The 21,747-nt window shown below is 38.4% G+C and overlaps 2 protein-coding genes across 3 annotated transcripts; both read left to right on the top strand.

Annotated features, from left to right (window-relative positions):
• Positions 1–9,199: 9,199 nt before the first annotated feature.
• LOC134883770 (DNA polymerase III PolC-type-like) lies at positions 9,200–16,199 on the top strand. 2 transcript variants are annotated; one of them, XM_063912184.1, is made up of 4 exons: positions 9,200–9,575; positions 9,772–9,829; positions 13,708–14,066; positions 14,199–16,199. In XM_063912184.1, the coding sequence occupies exons 2-4, from the start codon at positions 9,772–9,774 to the stop codon at positions 14,232–14,234; spliced, it is 453 nt and encodes a 150-aa protein (XP_063768254.1). In that variant the 5' UTR covers positions 9,200–9,575; the 3' UTR covers positions 14,235–16,199. The 2 variants fall into 2 exon arrangements, with proteins under 2 accessions (XP_063768254.1, XP_063768248.1); XM_063912178.1 differs by having other exon boundaries at positions 9,203–9,575; positions 13,708–16,199.
• A 2,084-nt stretch (positions 16,200–18,283) lies between these two features.
• Positions 18,284–20,610, top strand: plex9.2 (PML-like exon 9.2). The gene is made up of 2 exons (XM_063899866.1): positions 18,284–18,769; positions 19,468–20,610. The coding sequence occupies exons 1-2, from the start codon at positions 18,688–18,690 to the stop codon at positions 20,121–20,123; spliced, it is 738 nt and encodes a 245-aa protein (XP_063755936.1). The 5' UTR covers positions 18,284–18,687; the 3' UTR covers positions 20,124–20,610.
• The last annotated feature ends 1,137 nt before the right edge of the window (positions 20,611–21,747 follow it).

Raw genomic sequence — 21,747 nt, 5'->3', positions numbered from 1 at the left:
TTTTGCGTTGCTCAGACTGAGGATTAGATGACGTCATTTGCCCTCAGGTGACACGGCTGGGTGTATCCGTGTCATTGATTCAACACTGCGTATTATGTAAATTCATGGTGTGGTTCATCTGCTATTTCATTTGGTATCAGTCTTATTGCTCAAAAAACGGTGCGCTGTTTTGGTATCGATTTTCACATATCAATTTAAGGGGGACTTAATATGAATAGCCGGTTGGTCTGATATTTTACATTAAAGCTATAGGTGTATTCTATTATATTGTTTGATTTTATCTATGGATTTATGGAGAAAATAAGATAAGATAAACTGAAAATCAGGGAGAGGTCTCTTAATATTACCTCTTAAACTTGTGTTTATTAACTATCATTATATTATTGAACACAACATCTTAATTTGTTGTATTGTCATGTTTTTATTCTATCGGATGCTATTTTGTTATTGTTTTGTTTAAAAAGTCACATAAGGTGCATCCTCTTTCTTCATGCTGGGTCAAAACTGAAACTAAACGAGTAGCAGGGAAATTTCCACCTTTACGTGAAATTAGGTTTTGTTTTGCAAATATGCGGCTAGCCTGTCGCCATGCGATCAGATATTAAAACACACACACACACACACACACACACACACACACACACACACACACACACACACACACACACACACACACACACACACACACACACACACGCACACTGCTCAGTTATGCAGCTGACAGTGGACGGATGTTATGGAAAACATTGAGTTTCTTTTCCACCTAAATGAAACTCAATGCTAGGGTCGTATAGGTGTTGATATGATGTGGCAGTGATTCACCTAATGGTAACTCCTCCCGGTGCACAATAAAACCGAGCTGGTTTCACATGAAATCTGTCACTCAACTCAGCTGACACAACACACACACACACACTGCAAGGTGAGTTCATTCCTCATATTTTATTCCTTATTTTATCGGTAAAATACGTTCAAAATAACCTCACATTAACTTTTAACTGGCTTGCTTAAGTTTTGAAAGCTTTTATAAACGTATTTTTAGTGCTGTGTCAGAAATAGATATTACTGTCTGGGTGTATTTCTTCATGCTTATATATTGTTTTAATTCTTGCAGATGTCTGGTGACAAAATCATCGTTTTCTTTGACCTGGAGGCCACTGGATTAGGTAACTGTCATTATTTTTATGTTTGTTTTTCTGGTTATTCATACTTATTAGCAGTGGTGGAAGAAGTACTCAGTAAAAATTACAATACTAATTAGTAAACATACACTGTTACAAGTGACTGCCAAATGATTGGCATTAAAATGTACATAAAGTAAATTAAAGTGCTCGCTATGCGTACATTTCAGAACTATATAAAAGATGTTTTACCGGCTTATGATTATTGATGCTGGTGTGTTTATTACAGCTGGTAAAATTAGAGCTAATTTGAATTGCTTGATTTGCTGCTGCTGTCAAAGTTTATTCAATAATTGATATATTATTTTTGTATTGGCTGATAACCTAAATCGAAAAGTAACTAGTGCCTAAAGCTATCAAATAAATATGGTGGAGTAAAAAATATAAAGTAGCATAATCTGAAAAAAATAGGGTAAAGTACAATGAACCTTGTTACTATCCACCACAGTTTATTTGTCACAAATACAATGTCATCAATTAGATCACCTTTTAGATATCCCTCACTCATTTCACAACAGTACATTTTATAATATTCAGCCTTTTTATGTTCATTTATGATTCATTTATTTATTTCGTTGGGTTTAAAGGTTCCTATTTGATATGCTCAACTCTTTAGAACTTTTACCCACATGTTGTTGCCTTTATTATAACTAAAAATATGACGTCAAAGTCATATTTTGTTTTGTCCTATATGTGTATATGGCACAAAATGAATGACTACAATTGACTTGCTTTAAAACCAGTGCATACTTTAGCATTGAATCAACATACACACCTTGTTCTCTAGATAAAAGTGTTGTGTGTTTAATATTTCATTGTATACTGGATATATAAAAATCCCATTAATATAAGCCAACATCATATAGTTGTTTTATCAAGGCTGCTCCTGTTAACAGGCACGCGCCAACTGTCATTTATTAGGTGACAAGGACGACTTCCTGTTTTTATTGGTTCCAAATAGCACCCTATGTATCTGTCTCTGTTTGCTAATAAAAAGGGTGGAGTATCACCTGACTGACGTTACACAAAAACTATTACAGCACAGATGACGTCCATGCCAAACCACAAAAAGGCTCCTCTTGTGCCACAGGAAAGCCTCAGCTGCACTACAGACTCTAACACAAGAAGCAACATGCACATTTATTATGTAAACTAAACCGGCAACATTTAGGGCTGAATTGCAAAAGCAGCTACTGCCGAGCCACACAGACCTCCATATGTGTATGTTAGTGATGGATACAATGACTAGGACTCAATACTTCAGCTACATTTGTCAGTATTAAGGACTTTTTGAAGACTAAATAATAAAGGAATTCATTGAGTTTATTGATAATACACAAGTTCCAGTCTTGGTTTTTAAAATGAACCTTCCCGTCGAAGTGTTCAACCCTTCAAGCCGTGCTGTAGGTAAAACCAGAAGCTGAGAAAACAATCATCGTGACTTTAAAATGAAGTTCCTGATGCTGTTATGCAAATGACTCATGGGCAGCGGCTGAAACTCGTAACGTATGAGCATGCCATGTCTGCACATGCCACTAGAGGGCGCCGGCTACCCTTAAATAATAATAATCTCTTTCTGTCAATTGATGATTAAAAGTAACTCAGGTGTACACACAAAACATGTTTACGCATTAATGCAAGTCAAAACAATTCAGAGACAAATATTTACCTTTTAAACAACTTTTTAAAAATGATTTACAATTCCATTGACGATTCAGTCTGAGATTAATAATCCAAAATATAATGAAAAAGTATCACACATAAGTAAAGATGAGACTTAATTTTTTTTTTGTTGTATCTTTCTACTACACATTCTGTCTTATGTTTGTTTTATTTGTAATATTTTATTCTAAAATGCAACAACTCCCACAATTTCCCCCAGGCTAAATAAAGTATTTCTGATTCTAATTCTTCTTTTTATGTACATTTTCCATATTGTAACCTCCATGTGTTCCTTCCCTCTACTTTCAGACACTCATGTGTGCGACATCATCCAGTTGTCGGCCATCTGTGGACGGATGGACTTCAATCGTTACATTCTCCCGACCCGCCCCCTCAGTGAGAGCGCCAAACAGGTGACAGGTTTGGCCTTCAGGGATGGGCGTCTGTTTCTCCACGGGACTCGGGTGGAAACTGTCTCTCTTGTGGATGCTCTCACCTCCTTCCTCGACTACCTCCGCTCCTTCCGCAAGCCTGTGCTGCTGGCGGCCCACAGTGCAATGCGGTTTGATGCACCTGTGATCACCAGATGGTTGCGTAAGCACTCCCTCTTTAATGAGTTCCAGCAGGTGGTGTCTGGGTTTGTGGATACCTTCCCGCTGAGCAAGAACCTCCATCGGGGTCTGAGCAGTTATTCTCAGGTGAATTTGGTGCGTCACTTCCTGGGAAAGTCCTACAGCGCCCACAACGGAGTGGAGGACGCCAGGATGCTGCAGGAGCTGTTCAACTCATGGAGTCCCAACCAAAGGAACATCTCCAGGGTGACCTACTCGACCTGACCTATTCGACCAATGCAGTTGGTTCTTAAAAAATAATATAAGATACAGAAAAATATATATTATATTTATAAATCAATATTCTTTGTTACACTGTTCGTTCTGCATAAAGCTTAGTTTTATTGTTTAATGTAACATGTGTCAAAATCACAAGTGTTTGTCTTACATTTTTTGCACTTTAAATAATAAAGATTAAACTTGTATTTGATTCTCCCAGAAACTCTGATTATTTTTTTTATTACACTTTAATCTGTTGAGAAATGTCTCCTCAAAAGACCAGCAAGCTTGTTTGTAAAGCCTCATTTATCATTATTTTCATTAGGTAAGAAAGCGCATGCATGCAGGGCCGGCCCTAGCCCATTGGCTGCCCTAGGCGATACTGAGATTTGCTAGCTTTTGGCAAAAAAGGGAAAATTCTGCATTTCCATTGCTAATTCCCTCCCAGCAGGTCTGACTGCCCACCACAGCTCAGGGTTTGACTGAGGGCTTCATACTTCTTTGTGAGCTCTTATTCTGGGAGATTTGGGAAGTTCACCAGCACTCCAAACTTATCTTCAACATCACCTAAGGTTTTGTAACGATCTTGCAATGATGCCACCGCCACATCAACCACCACATTAAAGAAGGACATTTCCTGTAGTTTGAGTGCATCCGCCTCTGGCTCATCAGGTGATTCATAGGAGTACTCTCTCTTTCGCAGCCTCTTCTGCTTCAGAGCAGTTTCCACATTCATCTCCTCACAGAGTTCTCTGGCTGATTCCTGGGCTGAACTAAATCCATTTCCTCTATAGGTGGTGAGAAAGGCTTCTGCAGTCTTAAGGAGCTGAAGAGCCACATATAATTGCATGGACACAGGCTGCAACATTTTGCTGACATGCTGAGCTTTGGCAAGAATGTCATACCAAACCACACTGCAAATGCAAAATCTGTATGATCCTACCTCTTCAGCCAAGGACTGTGCCTCAGTTCCAATAACTGCATCTGTGGCTGTATTCCTCACCTCTAGCAGAGCCTCTCTGACCTCGGCTGTCTGAAACCTTACAGCCTGGACACTGTTTATCCGGCTTTCCCATCTTTGTGTGGAAGCAGAGAATAGTGTGAATAGCCTTTGTAAGTAGTCAAAGTAATCTTTGGCCTCGGTTGAGTTTTTTGATGCATCTGCTACCACCAAATTTAGAGTATGGGCTCCACATGGAACAAATAAAGCCAGAGGGTTTACTCTCAGGAGTCTGGCTTGGACTCTCTTTGACTTTCCCTTCATATTTGCACCATTGTCATATGATTGTCCCCGACAATCCTTTAAAGGGAATGTTAAACACCTCCAGCTCTCTCAGAATGAGGGTTGAGAGGCTTTGTCCACTTCAATGAACCCCATAAAGTACTTTTTTACTGCTGGTGTTTCTTGTATCGCGACGGTTCGAAGTACAACCGACAGTTGCTCTTGGTGGCTCACATCAGGAGTACAATCCAAAATGACTGAGAAATATTTTTGATTGTTTTATTTCCCTACTCATATGCTGCACAATTCTGTCACCAATACAGTCAATCAACTCGTTCTGAATAGTCTTCCCTAAGTATGTTGTGTGCATTCCTCCTCTTTCAGCCTCAGCAACATGTTGTCTGAGGAATGGGTCAAACTTGGCCAAGATCTGACTAAATGATTGATTAATTCAGTCCTCACTGTGTCAGACAGGGTTGGCCAGTCAGCAGGACCATGTTCTTTTGTTTTAATCAGGTTTTATTTCACCAGGGTTTTATTTCATTTTGTTTCGTTAATCAATGTTGTTAAGAGAAAGATGTATGCTTAAGGGCGCCACTAGAGGGCGCCCCCCACCAATTCGGCGCCCTATGCGGGTGCCTAGTTCGCCTGTGCCTAACGCCGGCCCTGCATGCATGCATATAGTATCTGACATTACTATATTGGACAGATCTTAAACAATAGCTGTTTACAATCTGCCCGAAATACAGCAAATACAACGAGAATAACAGGGGCCCTAGAATAAAGCCAGACAGGACACCACATTGGACAGAATCGAAGAATCAAGCACAAAGTTTCAAGTAGGAATTTGGAATGGGAAGCACCTGTAGGTGTAATGTGTAGGTGGCGTAATACATTTGCTTATTCATAATCAGAGTCAGAATACCTTTATTCGTCCCACAGAGGGGACATTTTCATTAGTGCAGCAGAAAGAGCCAAAGACAGCTTAATATCACACCCAAGATACAAAAAATATATACAAGAAGCACACAATTGACAAAATACACAAAACTAGGCCTCAGAAACCATATATAGCAGCCAGGTATGTATTGCACAGTCATTGACACAACAGGGGGTGTTATAGTTATAGTTATATGTGTGGGGGTCTACTGGGGGCCATGATGGTTATAGAGTCTGACCGCTGGACCTGCAGTATCTCTCCGTGAGACACCGCGGGTGCAGCAGCCTGTCGCTGAAGGAGCTGCACAGTGCGGACAGGTTGTCCTGGAGGGGGTGGGACACATTGAGTGTATGTCCTCTTTAAATTGAATGCTGAACCCAGCGTTTTTCGTCCAAATCCATACCATTCAGGCCGCAACACAGGCATTATGAGGAAAATGCACTTTTTGACATTACGCCATGCAAACATGTAACATAAAAGTGATTTTAGTCAGTTATTTATTTAAATGACATTACTGTGTGATGTGTGCGTGCTGAGATTAATCTCTGTTCACCGGCACAGCTGTGCTCAGCCTGAGAAATGTCCCATTCAGAAAGATTCATCACAAAGTTATTAGTAACACGCTGCATGACCTTTATCTTCTGCTGAACCTATAATATTCTGTAGTCACTCGTCCAGATGCCACAACATTTAGTATCTTCAGGTGTGACCCTCCATCCTTGGTATTACAATATCAGCAAAGCACAAATCATATCTCAGCATCAATCAAAACCAAATCCATCACTGTTACCCATATGAAACTACAGTTTAACCTTCGTATGGTTTCTATTTCCCATAACATTTGAAATTAAAATGATCAACTTCTGGGTATTCTTAGCTTACTCTAAGAACAAGCAGACACCTTCAAAGATCACATGAGACCAGAAATTGTGTTGAGATGTTTTAAGTACAAACTGGTTTTATTGGTTTTTCGAAAAAATGGATAATTCCAGATGTAATGTAGTGACACACTCTTTGGTCTGGAGTGGATAGACAACCGGGAGGTTCTGTTTGTTACATAGGATGTGTGTTGCACAGGATGTGTAACCAACAACAGTATAAAAGGATCCCAAAAAATACAATAAAATACAAGAGTTTATGTTAGGGACAAGGTCAAACCCAAAAAGGCAAAAGCCTCTTGTGGTGGAAATTCCACTTTCATCTTCTGGTAAGAAATAAACACACCTACAAGCTTCAGAAGTTGTGTTATTTAATAAAGAGTGATAGCATTTCACAGATTCAATTCCAGCTGGATGGACGGATAACCCTGCACCATTGTGTGGTACAAGGATCTGACCCCGTCTCACAGAAACCAAAAGTCATTTATACAGCAGGTAACACAGAGACATTAGACATGCTAATTGTAACAGGTAACATCCGCATGATAATTAACCCGATAATGGACCAGTGGCAACCTCCTGTCTGTCAAATGCTAGAGAAGACATACGGTTGCCAGTCTTTTGTATTTAATGTGTAAAAAGGCCCAGGAAGGACAGCCGTAGTTAACATGCTGTATACATTTAAACTGGGACTAAATCTACCCAAGGCAGGAAATTACAATATAGCCTACTGTATGAAACATTTGTACGATACCTCCCGAAAAACAAAAAGCCTAAGTTATCCAAGGCAAAAAGACCCAAAAGACCCCATTTCTCTTCACACATCTTTTATAACCTTCACCCCTCCACCCTCTCTTCATCAGCTGTTTCCCCTTTACTTTCTCTAAAAGGGATGTTACACATTTCAGTTTATACTATTGAACAATTAGAAACAAAAACAAATGAAGATTATAGAAATTATATTCAATTTTAATCAAATTGAATATAACAATATGTGGTGGAAATCCTTCAATGAAGGGAACAGAAAAAATGAGGCTTGTCTATCTAAGTTTATTAGGCTTCTCACAGAAGAATCAAACTCAGCGAGCAACACTTTCATCAGGGTATGCACATGTATTAGTACAAAGGATCTCAAAGATGAAACCATCTAACAGGGAACTATTAACAAGCACAGTCGTAAGAAAGGACAAGTTGTTAAAAGAACAGAGCCAACAGTACTTGCACAAAGGGGCTTTCCATAAAATAAAGGCACACTCTTGTCATAGTACACAGGAAACGAAATGAATGGCATCCTGGGTTATACTTCTGCCTACATGTACGCATTTGTGACGATTAGTCATGCTCAATTATGCATCGTATGGGCAACAAGTTGAAACAGAAGACAAGTGCATCCTTGGTGTCACGAGTTACAGCAGAGGACAAGTTTATCCACAATGTCATACACAAGAGTCAACAGTCATCTCATGATCATTTCCCTTTTCCCACCACACATACATGTGAAAGTCCATTTATGAAATTAAACTTATTTTAACTCAATTGAAAACACACTTTATTCTTACATTTTTTAAAGTAATAAACATTGTAAAACAGTCAACTATCGCTAAGAATTGATGCCTCTGCATGTTAGAGCTTAAATCATGTCAGTACACTGTTCACTCTCTTCCTGTGAGCATTGTTCTCTTGCTTTCTGGCTTCACCGCGATTGAACCTCAAAGTGTCCACTATTCTAACAATTTGTATTGAATCTTTCTGACTCTGGTTTTGGATGTCTAGAAAAAATATTTATGAGAAATACTTATTTTCCATCCAAACAAACTAAAACCAATCCTAAATGTAGATAACAATGGTACATTTCAAAGAGGCAGGATTTGTAGTAGTCAAGGCCACTTAAACAGCAGATTGTCAACACTCCCTGTAGTGGCCGTTTTAATATGGTCCAAAGTTCCTAGGCCACTTAGTCTGCAATGTTTCTTGGTTCTGACTTGTGTTCCAATTAATTCCAAACCTTTTGTGAAGACCCAATGTAGTCACGGGAGGCATGTCAACTTGAACGAGGGTTTATTCAAAAATAAATACAGCGTCACTGCAGGTGATTTTCATCCACAAATACATCTCGTTCGGTCCAATACCGACTTGAACATTTGATATAACACGTAACAGTAAACACGGTCAAAAAGTTGTTGCGATCCTATCTTGCAGACTTCCAGCATCCAACTAGCCCAGCATAGCTCCTAAAACTCTTTTTTCCCCATGTGTCCTGAAAGCTGCGTTCAAGGCCCTAATACCATGTTGGAAATAGGAAACCTAGCATTTTACATCAAAAAGTAGTAAACAGAAACATAACCTTAGCATAATCCACCTATATCACTATATACGAAACTATACAAAAATAACAGTATAAATGGAATTTGGCACCATGTAATATGTCAAGCTAACATAAACATGTTCCCCAAATATGACTGTGTGCTTAATTGGCTCTTACACTCCCCATTTTCAGAGTCATCCCCTGTACTACTCCTCACATGCAGTCTGGGACACTATGTTTATTTAGTTTAAAACCAATATACCCTTTTATTTTCATTCGTTTCCCACAAAACAGGGTCGACAGCATCCTAAACTCTGGGCCAAATAAAGTCAATTATCTCACACCGGTAGTGAAACTGAAACTAAACGAACTGAGAGAAACTTACCCCATTCTCTGGAACCTTGGCTGGTATTGCTGCTGCGCCGGATACAACAGAACAGGCAGATCATTCAACACACGACGAAAAAGAAAACTCAACAAAAACATTTAGATTCCTCTTTGTTGAGTTCAGTTTGTGAAGGTTTTGTGGCACCGACAGACTTGTTGCAGCGTCCACGGTGAGTTCTGGCATCTTTTTATACATTTCTCACTTTATTAATGGCCGAAGTAACTTCACTGCGACTCTTAATTAACTAGCATACATCTTGAAAGCTAAAACGCTTTTTGAGTACTGTCTTTTGATGCTTTGAGAAATGTGTCAATATCGTTTCTGTTTATTTTGATTATTTATTGTTTTTCTTTTGATTTGTGCAGATGGCCTGTTGGGATAGTCCTACCATCGTTTTCTTTGATCTGGAGACCACAGGATTGTGTAACTAACATTTACATTATTTGTGTTTATTAATACTTATTACAGTTGCTTATTAGGATACATTTTTTATTATTTCACATATGGGTCATTTCAGAATTGCGGTTACATTTGGTGTCCCAGCAAAAACAATGTTAATTATTTTCTCCTAAAAAAATATTTTCAGACCCTGCTTTCAATATTATCACTAAATAGACTGTATGTAAAAAAAAAACAATGTTTGGAGTACATTTTATGCACAATTTATTTGTTAAATATTCATCAAATGATTCCCACACCCTCCAAAACCATCAAAATTGCCTGTCCCAGGACAGAAATTCACATTTTCAACTTGAATAAATATTACATAATTCACCAAAATTTGCAGATTTTTTATGATAAATCTATAAATATGTATATAATCAGTTGCACAGAATGTTATTTTCCTCTAACACAGCTGATCTTGATATTTAAAAAATAAAAAATGTACCTGTCCCAGAGCTCTGTCAACTCTGTTATGTCTGGCATAAAACTACATAAAAAAAACCTATAGCATTCAAATAAAACCATGTGACCTGCACCAAGTCATGTCACTTCCCTTTCCTCTCTTCCTTGGAGGGAACAATGGTATGTTTATCTTTCTCTCTTAATAATTTGTGCAAAATGTTGAGAACAAACCAAGAGTATATTTATTAAGCGTCAACTCTGTTTGTATGATGTTTTAGTGAATCTCTCCATCATTTCTTACAAAATATATATATGATGGAAATTCATAAAGTTGTGGTTTTAGTCATGGCATGTGTTGTCTGGTTCTAAGATAGCACATGGAGTTAGACACAAAATGGTGGAAAATGTCAACTCTGTTATTGTCAACTCTGTTACATTTTCATGATAACAGAGTTGACAGCGACTAACAGTCACGTTTTCAGTCACTTTTGACCATTTTGCTGTAGTTAATATATCATTGAGAGTTATTTTTCTGTAAAGGTGAGATGTGTGATGTCGCTTTCCAGGTCATTAAAATGTAATTGAAGATGGTGTCGCCAGCAGAAAGGCAACGGCAGTACAGGGCACGGCGAGAGGCTGACCCTGAAAGGAGGGCAGCGAATTTGAAAAAAGACAGGGAGAGATGGATGAAGAGAAGGGATGCAGGGTCAACTGGCCAAGTGGCTACTCTGACTGAAAGGGGGAAGAGGCAGAAGAGGAAATATTGGAGAAAGGCTCAGCAAAGATGCAGAACAAGGAGTGATTTGAAGCAGAAATTTGAATTTCCTGTTCAGCCTGTCCTCCCTGATAGCACTGAAGAACAACCCATGCCAGTCTCCTCTGATTGCACTGAACAGCAAACAGCAGAAATCAAGTGGGGGAGCAAAGACATGATGATTGGACAATGGTGCGTCATTAAATATGACGATGACGTTTATCCTGGAACCATTCTTGAGGTCAATGAGACGCATGCAAAAGTCACATGCATGCACAAGGCTGGGAAAAATAGGTTCTACAGGCCAATTCGTGAGGACACTTTATGGTATCCCTTTGATGATGTCCTCAGAATCATCCCACAACCTACCCAAGTGACAGCGCGCCATGTTGAAATAGACAAAGAAATATGGTCTGAAATTGCTGAATAATTCTTACTGCAGGGACTGGGGGCAGGGTGCATTTGTTATTTTGTTGCATTCTTATTGATCAAATCAATTATCAAATCAATGATTTTATAGATGAACAGGATGGTGGGGTGGAGGGGGGTGTTATATTGTGATTTTGTGATATTGACAACATGTAAACAAATTAACAACTTAACATTTTCAACTTTATAGATGTTCTGATGCAGTCTACCAGTTAATGTACGATGTGTTCACATTTTTGAAAGACAAGTTTTTACAATTTCCCTCAGAATCATCCCACAACCTACCAAAGTGCCAACGCGCCATGTTGAAATAGACAAAGAAATATGGTCTGAAATTGCTGAATATTTTTTTATGCAGGGACTATTATTTTGTTGCATTGTTATTGATCAAATCAATGAGTTTATAGATGAACAGGATGGTGGCCTACAAGTGGGTTGGGGGTGGAGGGGGTTCGTTATATTGTGATTTTGTGATATTGACAATGTAAACAAATTTACAACTTAAAATGTACAACTTTATAGATGTTGCTACCAGTCATGTAAAATGTGTTCACATTTTTTAAAGACAAGTTTTTAAAATTGCAATGTTACTGGTTTGGACTTTAGTTCATGGTGTGTCAACTCTGTTATGTCAACTCTGTTCGAGTCACGTCAACTCTGTTTGTCCTATGTTTTGTTAAAAAAAAAAGACAATTAAATGCATTTTATTGTCAACAAAAAAACAGAAGATGTGTCATGACTAACTTACTCATTACAGGACATTTCTAAGTATTTGATTAATTTTTAAATCTATAATTATGAGAAAATGAAAGGGCCCTTGGCAACTTTTCAATGAAACGTCTCAGTGTTTTAACTCCTGAAAAAATAATATTAATCCTAGAAAGCTTAAGTTTTAATTAATTGATATAGGGACAAATGTTCTCTCAGGGAAGACATCATTTAAACATGTATTGCATTTTAGTACAATAAATATTCAACCCACTTTGTCCATAACAGAGTTGACAGATTTTACTCTTAGTTCACCGATTATCTGTTAAAATATTAAAATTCTTACATGATTAAGCGTGGCAAATACTGGAAGAGTAAAATATAAAGTATTCTCTCTGAGAAATGAAAGAAAAAAATACAGAAAAAAACTTTTTTTTTTCACTCTTGTCTAAACTCAAAATGTACCCACAATTCTGAATTGACCCTGAACTAACCCTGTGTGTGTGTGGGGGGGGGGGGGGGGGTGAATTACTGTTTCTCATTCTGACACAACGGACATGAACATCCACAGATGCAGGAAATCGCACGCACACACACACATTACTCTGCTGCCTCTTGCCTTGACTCCCTCAAATTGCCAGATTGTGATCCTTCTGGTCATAAAATGTTCTTGTGTCCTGTAAGTTTCAGTGGATGCTAACGTCAAAACATTGAGTATGGTCATAATTATGCACCCTAGGACATGTCCACACTGAAGTTTGATACTGCATTTACAAAAGTGGTCTGACTGCATAATGTAACAAACACAAAACTCAGTTGTAGTATTAGCAAACATACTCACATATATAGTATATGTTATATATAGTTAGATCAATTTAAAACATGTTGCTGGCTCGTGTAGATTTGGTTCCTGAAATGAACACAGACATTTCTGCTAACATAATTTCATTGATATATTTCAAAATTAAAGTGGGTGGGAGGTCCAAATGGTTGTTTGTTGCAACCGTATGCCATAGATCATCTTGTTAACAGTATTTATTAATATTTGTATTGTTTTATTGAGCTTAAAGGTTCATAATTAGTTTTCTGCAATTAATTGTGTATTATTTTTCTTGGTTGCTTTTAATTATTTTAAGGAGATCTTTAGATGTGGTGAGGGAGAATGGACACAGATTAGGAGGGGGATAAGGATGAAACACCTCCACCAGCCCCCATCCTATATTGTTTCAAAGCTCTCCTAGGGTCTGCTTCTTATCTGGGTCACAGGAATTTGTGAGGGTCGTAAACCAAAGTCTTTAAAGTTGAAAAGAATGTATCTCAATTTGGTCGCTAAGTTTCTGCTGATCTGTCCTTTATATTACAGAACATTAAGGTATTCTGTAATAATGTAGTTGAAATCATCGCTAATATGCTAAAGTACACAAGATGTCTGTGTATGGTGGCTTTCAGCCACTTCTTCCAATGTGAAACATTAAGCAGTTTGCTGAAAAAAAGATGACCGCTATATCATCTTGACTACATCTTTTTATATTTTTAATTTATTGAATTCCTTCTTTGCTTGCAGGCGTTAAACGGTGTCACATCACCCAGTTGGGGGCGAGCTATGAAGATTACAACTTCGATCAATACATCCTCCCCCGCATCCCTATCCAGGAGAAAGCTTCAGAGTTGACGGGCATGACAGTCAGTGGGGGCCGCCTGTTTGTCTACGGACAGCGTGTGAAAACTGTGTTTGTTTATCGCGCTCTAAAATCTTTCATCAACTTCCTTGGCGACTTCCACGGCCCCGTGCTGCTGGCGGCCCACAATTCAAGGAGATTTGATGAACTTGTGCTCATGAGATTGCTGGCCAAGTTCTCCCTCTTTAAGCGGTTCAAAAAGGTGGTGTCTGGGTTTGTGGATACCTTACTGCTGAGCAAGGACCTCTACCCTGATCTGCATGGTTATTCTCTGCAGAAACTGGCCCACCGTTTCCTGGGTGGGGAATACAATTGCCATAATGCCGTCGACGATGCCGAACTGCTGGAAAAACTGTTCAATATTTGGGATCCCAACGATGAAGACATCTGGAACGTTACCAAGTGGATCTAAACATTAAAAAAAAGCTACAGATGTTTTTATATTAAAGGAAATCTTTTTTGTTTATAGGTTCAATATGACAATCAATTACCTTATACATATATTGTGGGGGAATACAGAAAAAGTCAATTCTAGAATAACTACCATGGACATTGGAGAAGAAACTGAAGTCTTTCCCCTTGGGGTTTTTAACTCTCCATGGGTCTACAAGACCCAATCCAGAAATACAATTATTTAACATGTGTCTTAGGGCTTGGAGGTCCCTTTTCCATTGGTGTCCTATCCATCTTTCCATCTTGTACTGCATTAAAGTCTCCTCCTATTATCAACATTCCTTTGGAATTATCTGTTATATTATTTGCCAGCTCTTTGAAAAAACTTGGGTCATGCTCATTTGGGGCATATATATTTAGAATCGAGAATTCAAGTTCTCCCACAATTCCCACTACCATCACAAATCTTCCTAATTTGTCCTGTACCACCTTTTCAGTATTGAAAGCCACAGTTCTGTTTATTAAAATGGCCACCCCTCTTTTCTTTCCATGTGAAGCACTATATACTAGGCTAACCCATTCCCTTCTTAATTTCTTATGTTCATTTTCATTTAAATGAGACTCTTGTAACAGAGCAATTGAACAATGTGTTTTTTTCAGCTGATTGAATATTTTTTTCCACTTTATGGGATGATTTAAACCATGGACATTATAGCTGACTATATTTAACTTATTCATATAGACGACTGTACCCCTTCTTACTTTTTAAAATAAACACCCTTTCTTCTATATAAACATGATGCACCTTATATGACTGCACAGATAAACCGTTGACATTTATAAACAAACAATGTAAAGAACAATAACACACAATCAACAGGAAGAAAGAACTGACTTCCAAAAAACCGACTGATTTAAAACACATCAGTCTCCACAGGGACGGAGAGTTGTGACCGGTCTCTCCGGGTGTGTGCACTATGTGCGAGAGGCTATACGCAAGTCCAACGTCTTTGCTATGGCCTGTAGGCTGCAGGATCGCCAAAAAGTAGGAAATAACATAATGGACCGGGGTGGTTTCTTCGGGTCTTTGGGCTTCATGGTCAGAGAACGATGTGCTCTCTCGATGTTCAAGTTCAGGTCCTCAGGCAACGCAAGTGATGTTCGAATAAGGTCGCTTATGAAATCCAACATGTTGTTGTCATTTCCTTCATCCTCTTTCACTCCGTAGATGCGTAGGTTTTTCCTTCTCGCTCTTGATTCGAGATCCTCGCACTTGGCAGTTACGCTAGCTTCTCGGTGGAGCAGATAGCGGAGGGCTCTTTCATTTCGCTGATTTTTTTCCTCCGTGTCAACCAGTCTCTCTTCATCGTCTGTCATTCGTTGTTCAAGTTGTGTTGTCCTGTCCGCCACCTCACTAAGAGTAGTTTCTACCCTCGTTAAGGATTCTTTGGTTTCCTTAGAAGCTTCAGTGTGCTCTTTCCTTAATATGCGTAGCTCGGTTAGCACCGCCGCCATGCTAGCATCTTAGCTTAGCCCAGAATCAGTTTGTTGGTCTTTAGTCGTCTTTGGTGGTTTGGTGGTCTTCTTTTCCGATTCTTTTCGAGTATTCGACATAATGATTACTTGGTATGACTGTTTTTAATTAAAAAGGAAAATTAAATTACGTTTTGGCTAGTTTTTAAAAGACTCTCCTCAGGAGCTTTGAAGTCAGGCTGTTGCCTTGGTCATGACGTCACCGGAAGTCTTGTTTTGTGTTTTCATCATGCACCCACAGGTGGTGGTACAGATCGACATAAATACACTGTGATTTTTAGCAAAATAATGCATGTTACACTTTGAACTCTATGTTAAATACTGCTCATACTGTTCGATGTTCTGTGTCATGCTCGAAAGTGTTTTTGAACACTTTTGAATTTTTTATTTCCTTGAAACTGTAGCACAATGTTCCCACGAATTACGATTAAACTTTAATTTGATTCTTCTATCCATGTTCTTATTTTTTCCACTCATTTCTAGCCCTCATTCAGGGAGAAATGTCTGCTCTTTAAAAGACAATCATGCAAAGCAACCTCAAGGCATGCTTTGTTTTTACAACATCATATATCACTATATTTATTATCTTTTCAACCCGTAGTTATGAACTTGTGAACAACTACAGTGCTCAGCGTGAATGAGTACACCCCCTTTGAAAAGTAACATTTTAAACAATATCTCAATGAACACAAAAACAATTTCAAAATGTTGACAACACGAAGTTTAATATAACATCTGTTTAACTTATAACATGAAAGTAAGGTTAATAATATAACTTATATTACACATTTTTCAGTTTTACTCAAATAAGGGCGATGCTAAAATGAGTACACCCCACAACAAAAATTACTAGTACTTTGTTTGGCCTCCATGATTTTTAATGACAGCACTAAAATCTTCTAGGCATGGAATGAACAAGTTGGAAACATTTTAGTACATCAATCTTTTTCCATTCTTCAAGAATGACCTCTTTTAGAGAAAGCTATACGTTTGTCCACCATGTCTTGCGTGTACCCAAATAAGGTGAGATATACGTTTGTCTCTTTCTTACGTATTCCAGATGTTGTTATGCAACCTCCTATGGCACCCCACATGGGACTTTCTAAACAACCTCTTCTCTGCACTCTCTATGACCGCTGAGAGTGCCTAACTGTATATGTGGAGCGATTTAACTACCTGTACATCTGACCAGATTTAATACACCACAAAAGCTTTGCTGATCTTCTTGTAGCCTTCACCTTTGTGGTGTATAGAAATTATTTTCTTTCTCTTCCATGTGGTGCCATTGCTAACAACATGAAATGGGAAGGAGTTTTCTTTAAGTAACACCCTTTTATAGTTAACTGTCTGCTGGACACCTGTGTTTTGAATAATTAGACTCACCTGTGGTAGATTTTTGTTAAAAAGGGGTGTACTCATCTTTGCATCACCCTTATTTGAATAAAACTGAAAAATGTGTAATCTAAGTTATATTATTAACCTTACTTTCATGTTATAAGTTAAACAGATGTTATATAAAACTTAGTCTTGTCAACATTTTGAAAATAGTTTTTGTGTTCATTGAGACATTGTTTAAAATGTTACTTTTCAAAGGGGGTGTACTCATTTACGCTGAGCATTCAGTGGCTTTATATCCACCAACAACATAATTGTTAGAGATATATACTCAGTGGTGTTGAGTAGATTTACTCAAGTACTGAACTTAGTCTATACTTTGAGATACTTGTATTTACATTTTATGCTACTTTGTACTTCTACTTCACTACAATTCAGAGGTACATTTTGTACTCATTTGCTCTTTGCACATATGGATTAATGATGTGAAATATAATCAACACCTACATCAGGCTTTAGTTACACCTGGAGTAAATTCACAAGCTACCCTACAGAATCCAAAGTCTTTCAAACTAGCTGCACCTTTACCAGCTTTGATAACACTTTAATGCATCAATAATTACTGTTGGGGGAAAATACAGTTTGCTACTGTTATCTTATACTGTTGGAACTGTGCTTGACCTTGCAGATGCCTCCCGTGAGACAGGAGGTGCCAAGACTTGATTCATTTGTTTATCCACGGAGAAAAGAGACTGTTCTCTCCTGCATTCCCTTAGAGTTGTCTCCTTTAGGGCAGAGAGCAACATTTGACTAGCGTAAAGAGAACCTATACGCCGTACGCAGGTCATAAGAAGAATACATTGGGACATGATCATTGATTCTCAAGCCGGTTTTGATTGATATTTTTCCTAACAATTATAATAAACGCATATTAAATATATATTATTCTGAAATGGGCCAATCTGCATAATGAGTACTTTTACTTTTTGTACTTTTAAGTTTATTTTGAAGCTAATCATTTTGTACTTTTACCCGAGTAACATTTTGATCGCATAGATTGTACCTTTAACAGTATTCCTACACTCTTGTACTTGCACGTTTAATTAGATACAAGATCTGAGTACTTTTTCTACCAGTGTACACTGTATGGCTATACTGTAAGTATTTATTGATGCGCTTCCATTAACATCCTGCAGGGAGCATCACTGAGCTTGAGACGCTGGTGTTTGTGAAATCTTTTCACAGAAGAAGAATTGTTTCCTTCGCGCATGCGCAAACCCAATGGAAATTTTGGAAAGCTGCTTTTTTCATGATAAACACGAGTAACATTTGCTACAAACATAAACACTTTAGTCAGTGTATATGTTTAGAGCCTAGACTGCAACTCATTTGTTTGAGGTTGTTTTATATGAATTAAACTTTAATGATGCTTTTATTTTGAAAATGTCTGCCATTCAAAAACACGGAGGGAAAATCTTCAGGCGACTTTCCACTGACGATGATATGTAGATGAATACTAACTGGTAGAGTATCTAGTGTTTCTTTATTTCACTTTATTTTACCAAACTGTGTGGCTGTCATATTCTTGAACCGGATGTGTCAGGATGCAGAGCTCAGATTCAGACGGAGCAGGGAATTCTCAAAAACAGAGGCTGGTTTTCTTCGACTTGGAGACAACTGGACTGAGTAAGATACTTTAATGAGACTTTATATGGACTTATGACCTGCTTCAGACAGATACAACTTAATGTTTCTGCTTTAAAGTGTCCTTGTTTTATCGAGGCAATTTATCTCAGACAAATCACAGTGGAGACCAACAGCATAACTTTTAATTCAGTTTGACTTTCATCATTACATTGAATGACCCAGTAAAAAGTGTACGGACATTTTGCATAATGCCTACTTAGTCTTACCCTAAAGCTTTATATTGTATATAATGTCTGTTTAAAAGTATTATATATACTGTTTTATCATACCTTTACATCCCCACTTGTGAAGGGCCCATCTGGGCAATGTAGAGCTGCAACAATCAGTCAACTAATTGATTAGCTAAATAATCAATCAGTTAATTCTGAACTATTTTACAGTCATTAACAATGTATGTAATAATCATGTGTTTCTGATCATTTCAAAAAATTGAGATTTCCTGCTTTTGGATAATTCAAATCGGTTATATAGAAAATAATCAGAAATGTTATCCCGTTGACAGTGCTGCATTCTACTTAGTGAAGCACATTGACTGGTGAGGTGTTTTATTTTCTGAATTGTATTTGACTGGTTCTAAATTGATGAAATCTACAGCCTGTAATTCGTCAAAGCTTGACCTGTAGGCCTATTCCCCAGGAATACTTTCCCCTGAAGCTCTGCTGTGTTTTTTCCTCCAGGTAAGACTTGTGAGATCGTCCAGCTGGCTGCAGTGAGTGGAGGTGACTCACTCAACCTCTACGTCATCCCTCGTTATCAAATGCAGCGAGGGGCGTCCAAAGTGACCGGCTTCAGGGTCCGTAGACAGAGACTGTACCTCCATCGCCAGCCTGTCTTTACCAACTCCCTGCGAGAGGTCCTGGTCTCCTTCATAGCTTTCCTCCAGATGTTGGGAAGGCCTCTCGTTATCGGCCACAACATCCGCCGCTTCGACTGTCCGCTGCTGGCTCGAGCTCTGGATGAACTGGACCTCAGGGCAGAGTTTGAGGCCGCAGTCTCCGGCTGTGTTGACACTCTGCCTCTGGCCCGGGAGATGCTGAAGGAGCGTGGCCTCAAGAGTTTCCGACAGGAGAACCTGGTCATGGAGCTGCTGGGTGTGAACTACAAGGCCCATGATGCTTTGGAAGATGTGCGGGCATTGCAGGCTCTGTACAGTGTGCTTCAGCCCACGCCAGAGTTGATCTGCAGGCATCTGTTTACCCTGGACACCATGACAGACAAACCAGCTGCTAAATCTAAAGTGTCAAAAGGACAGTGCTCCCTGAGGGAGAACTTCCGACAGACGGTGAAGATTACAGCGAGTAAAGAAGACGAAGCCACACATGAGAACATGTGAAACCATCCGGATGTATTCATTACACATACCAAAAAATGGCTGCTGTCTTGTGAAGCTGTAAGTTACCTCAAATGATTGATGGTGGAAAGAATGAAAAATTAACTGCAGCACAAATGGGATTATACCATGACTTTGAAAGGTGAGAGAAGCGTACACTGAAGACAATGCATGCACATAGAAGTCTTCCTTCTGCCTAATGCAGCACTAAACAAAAAAGCACTGAAACCCTGTAGATGAGGTTGCCATTAGTTTGTTACCACTGCCTTATACATGCACTGAAATCTGTTGCACAATACCTACCTCAAAGAGACAAAAAAATATGTTGCATTATGGGAATCTTAAGAGGGTTGTGGAAATTATTTTCTATTTGCAAAATTAAAATGTATATTGTCTGTTACTGAGAAAATGTGTTCTGTTTTTATCTGAATTAAATTTTTCCCTGCGCTAAAATGTTAATTAATCTGCTAATAAATGTATTGTATTTCTACGTGTCCCGAATGCAACATTTTTGCTTTGTTAATACGTGAATATTTTGGTCAATTATTTGGAATAATGTAATAAGATGATACCATTAAAGTCAAAGATCGTTGTGTAGTGGAATAATGAACAAAGCGGGCCAAGTCCAAACTGAACATTCACTTTGAATGAATGCAGCAAGTAGAACGGTGGTTGTAGCGGAAACATGCGCACCACAGCTCGGATTCTTTTTCAACATCCGGAAAACACAGAGACTTGCACTTCAAAATAAAAGTATTTCCTGTCAAGCATTTCCAAATTAAATCAGGTATGCCTCAACATTTCTCTCATTGCTTATGTCTGTAAGCAAGTAAACAAATAATTTCTCTGCGTTAAATCAAACAACTTACAACAAAGATAGCACATGGTATTTTAAGATTATTTCGCATTTTAAGCATGTTCACTGATTTCAGGACTTTTTTGACCTTCAATACGAAGTACGCAGCAGATTAGATTACTTCCACACAGCTCTTGTAACAATTGTATTGATATGTAGTGTTTTTTTCAACACGGACTTGTTAGAGTGTGACACCTATGAACGGTAGTTGGACAGTTTGTTATACTAGGTTGATTTAAATAAACAGCGTAAGCCAGGGATGTCCAAACTTTTTTCACCAAGGGCCACATACAGAAAAATATACAAAGGGGTGGGCCCCTCACTCGAGGTGATGTATAGTGCCTCATAAGTTAGGTTATAAGTTAGCAAAATCAATCAAATGTAGGAAAATGCTAACAGCCTACATCCCAGCTCTCTGTAGGGTTTCATTTATCTTGTTGGCAGCTCATTCCTTAAAACCGAAGCCTCAGATTGCTGAAAATAAGGGGAAATATGAAGGGTCTATTTCAAGCTTGTTATGCGAATAAGTTATTGTGCTTTTTTATCAACTCAGATTTGTTAGAAAATATTTTCAACTTGAATTGACTGAATGCATTTGAAAAGTGGGCTTATTAACACATGAATACTGTGTAATATATGTTTACATAAATATTTAAGAAGTATAATATAAGACAAGCACAAGTTTCATTTGTGGGCTGTATTCCGTTATAGTTTTCAAATTTGCTGAGGGCCGGTTCAAAATGGCCCCTGGGCCGTAGTTTGGACACCCAT

Source organism: Eleginops maclovinus, chromosome 2 (genome assembly GCF_036324505.1).
Source record: "Eleginops maclovinus isolate JMC-PN-2008 ecotype Puerto Natales chromosome 2, JC_Emac_rtc_rv5, whole genome shotgun sequence".
In the NCBI taxonomy this organism is placed as follows: Eukaryota; Metazoa; Chordata; class Actinopteri; order Perciformes; family Eleginopidae; genus Eleginops; species Eleginops maclovinus.
The sequence above is the reverse complement of the archived record's forward strand: the minus strand, read 5'-3'. Positions and strand labels throughout refer to the sequence as shown.

Bases quoted from the DNA above. Each gene is read 5' to 3' on its own strand.
- LOC134883770 (XM_063912178.1), top strand. From the start codon at position 9,772: ATGGCCTGTTGGGATAGTCCTACCATCGTTTTCTTTGATCTGGAGACC. The intron at 9,830-13,707 runs GTAACTAACATT...CTTTGCTTGCAG, and splicing joins TCTGGAGACCACAGGATTGT to GCGTTAAACGGTGTCACATC.
- plex9.2 (XM_063899866.1), top strand. From the start codon at position 18,688: ATGCAGAGCTCAGATTCAGACGGAGCAGGGAATTCTCAAAAACAGAGG. The intron at 18,770-19,467 runs GTAAGATACTTT...TTTTTCCTCCAG, and splicing joins CTTGGAGACAACTGGACTGA to GTAAGACTTGTGAGATCGTC.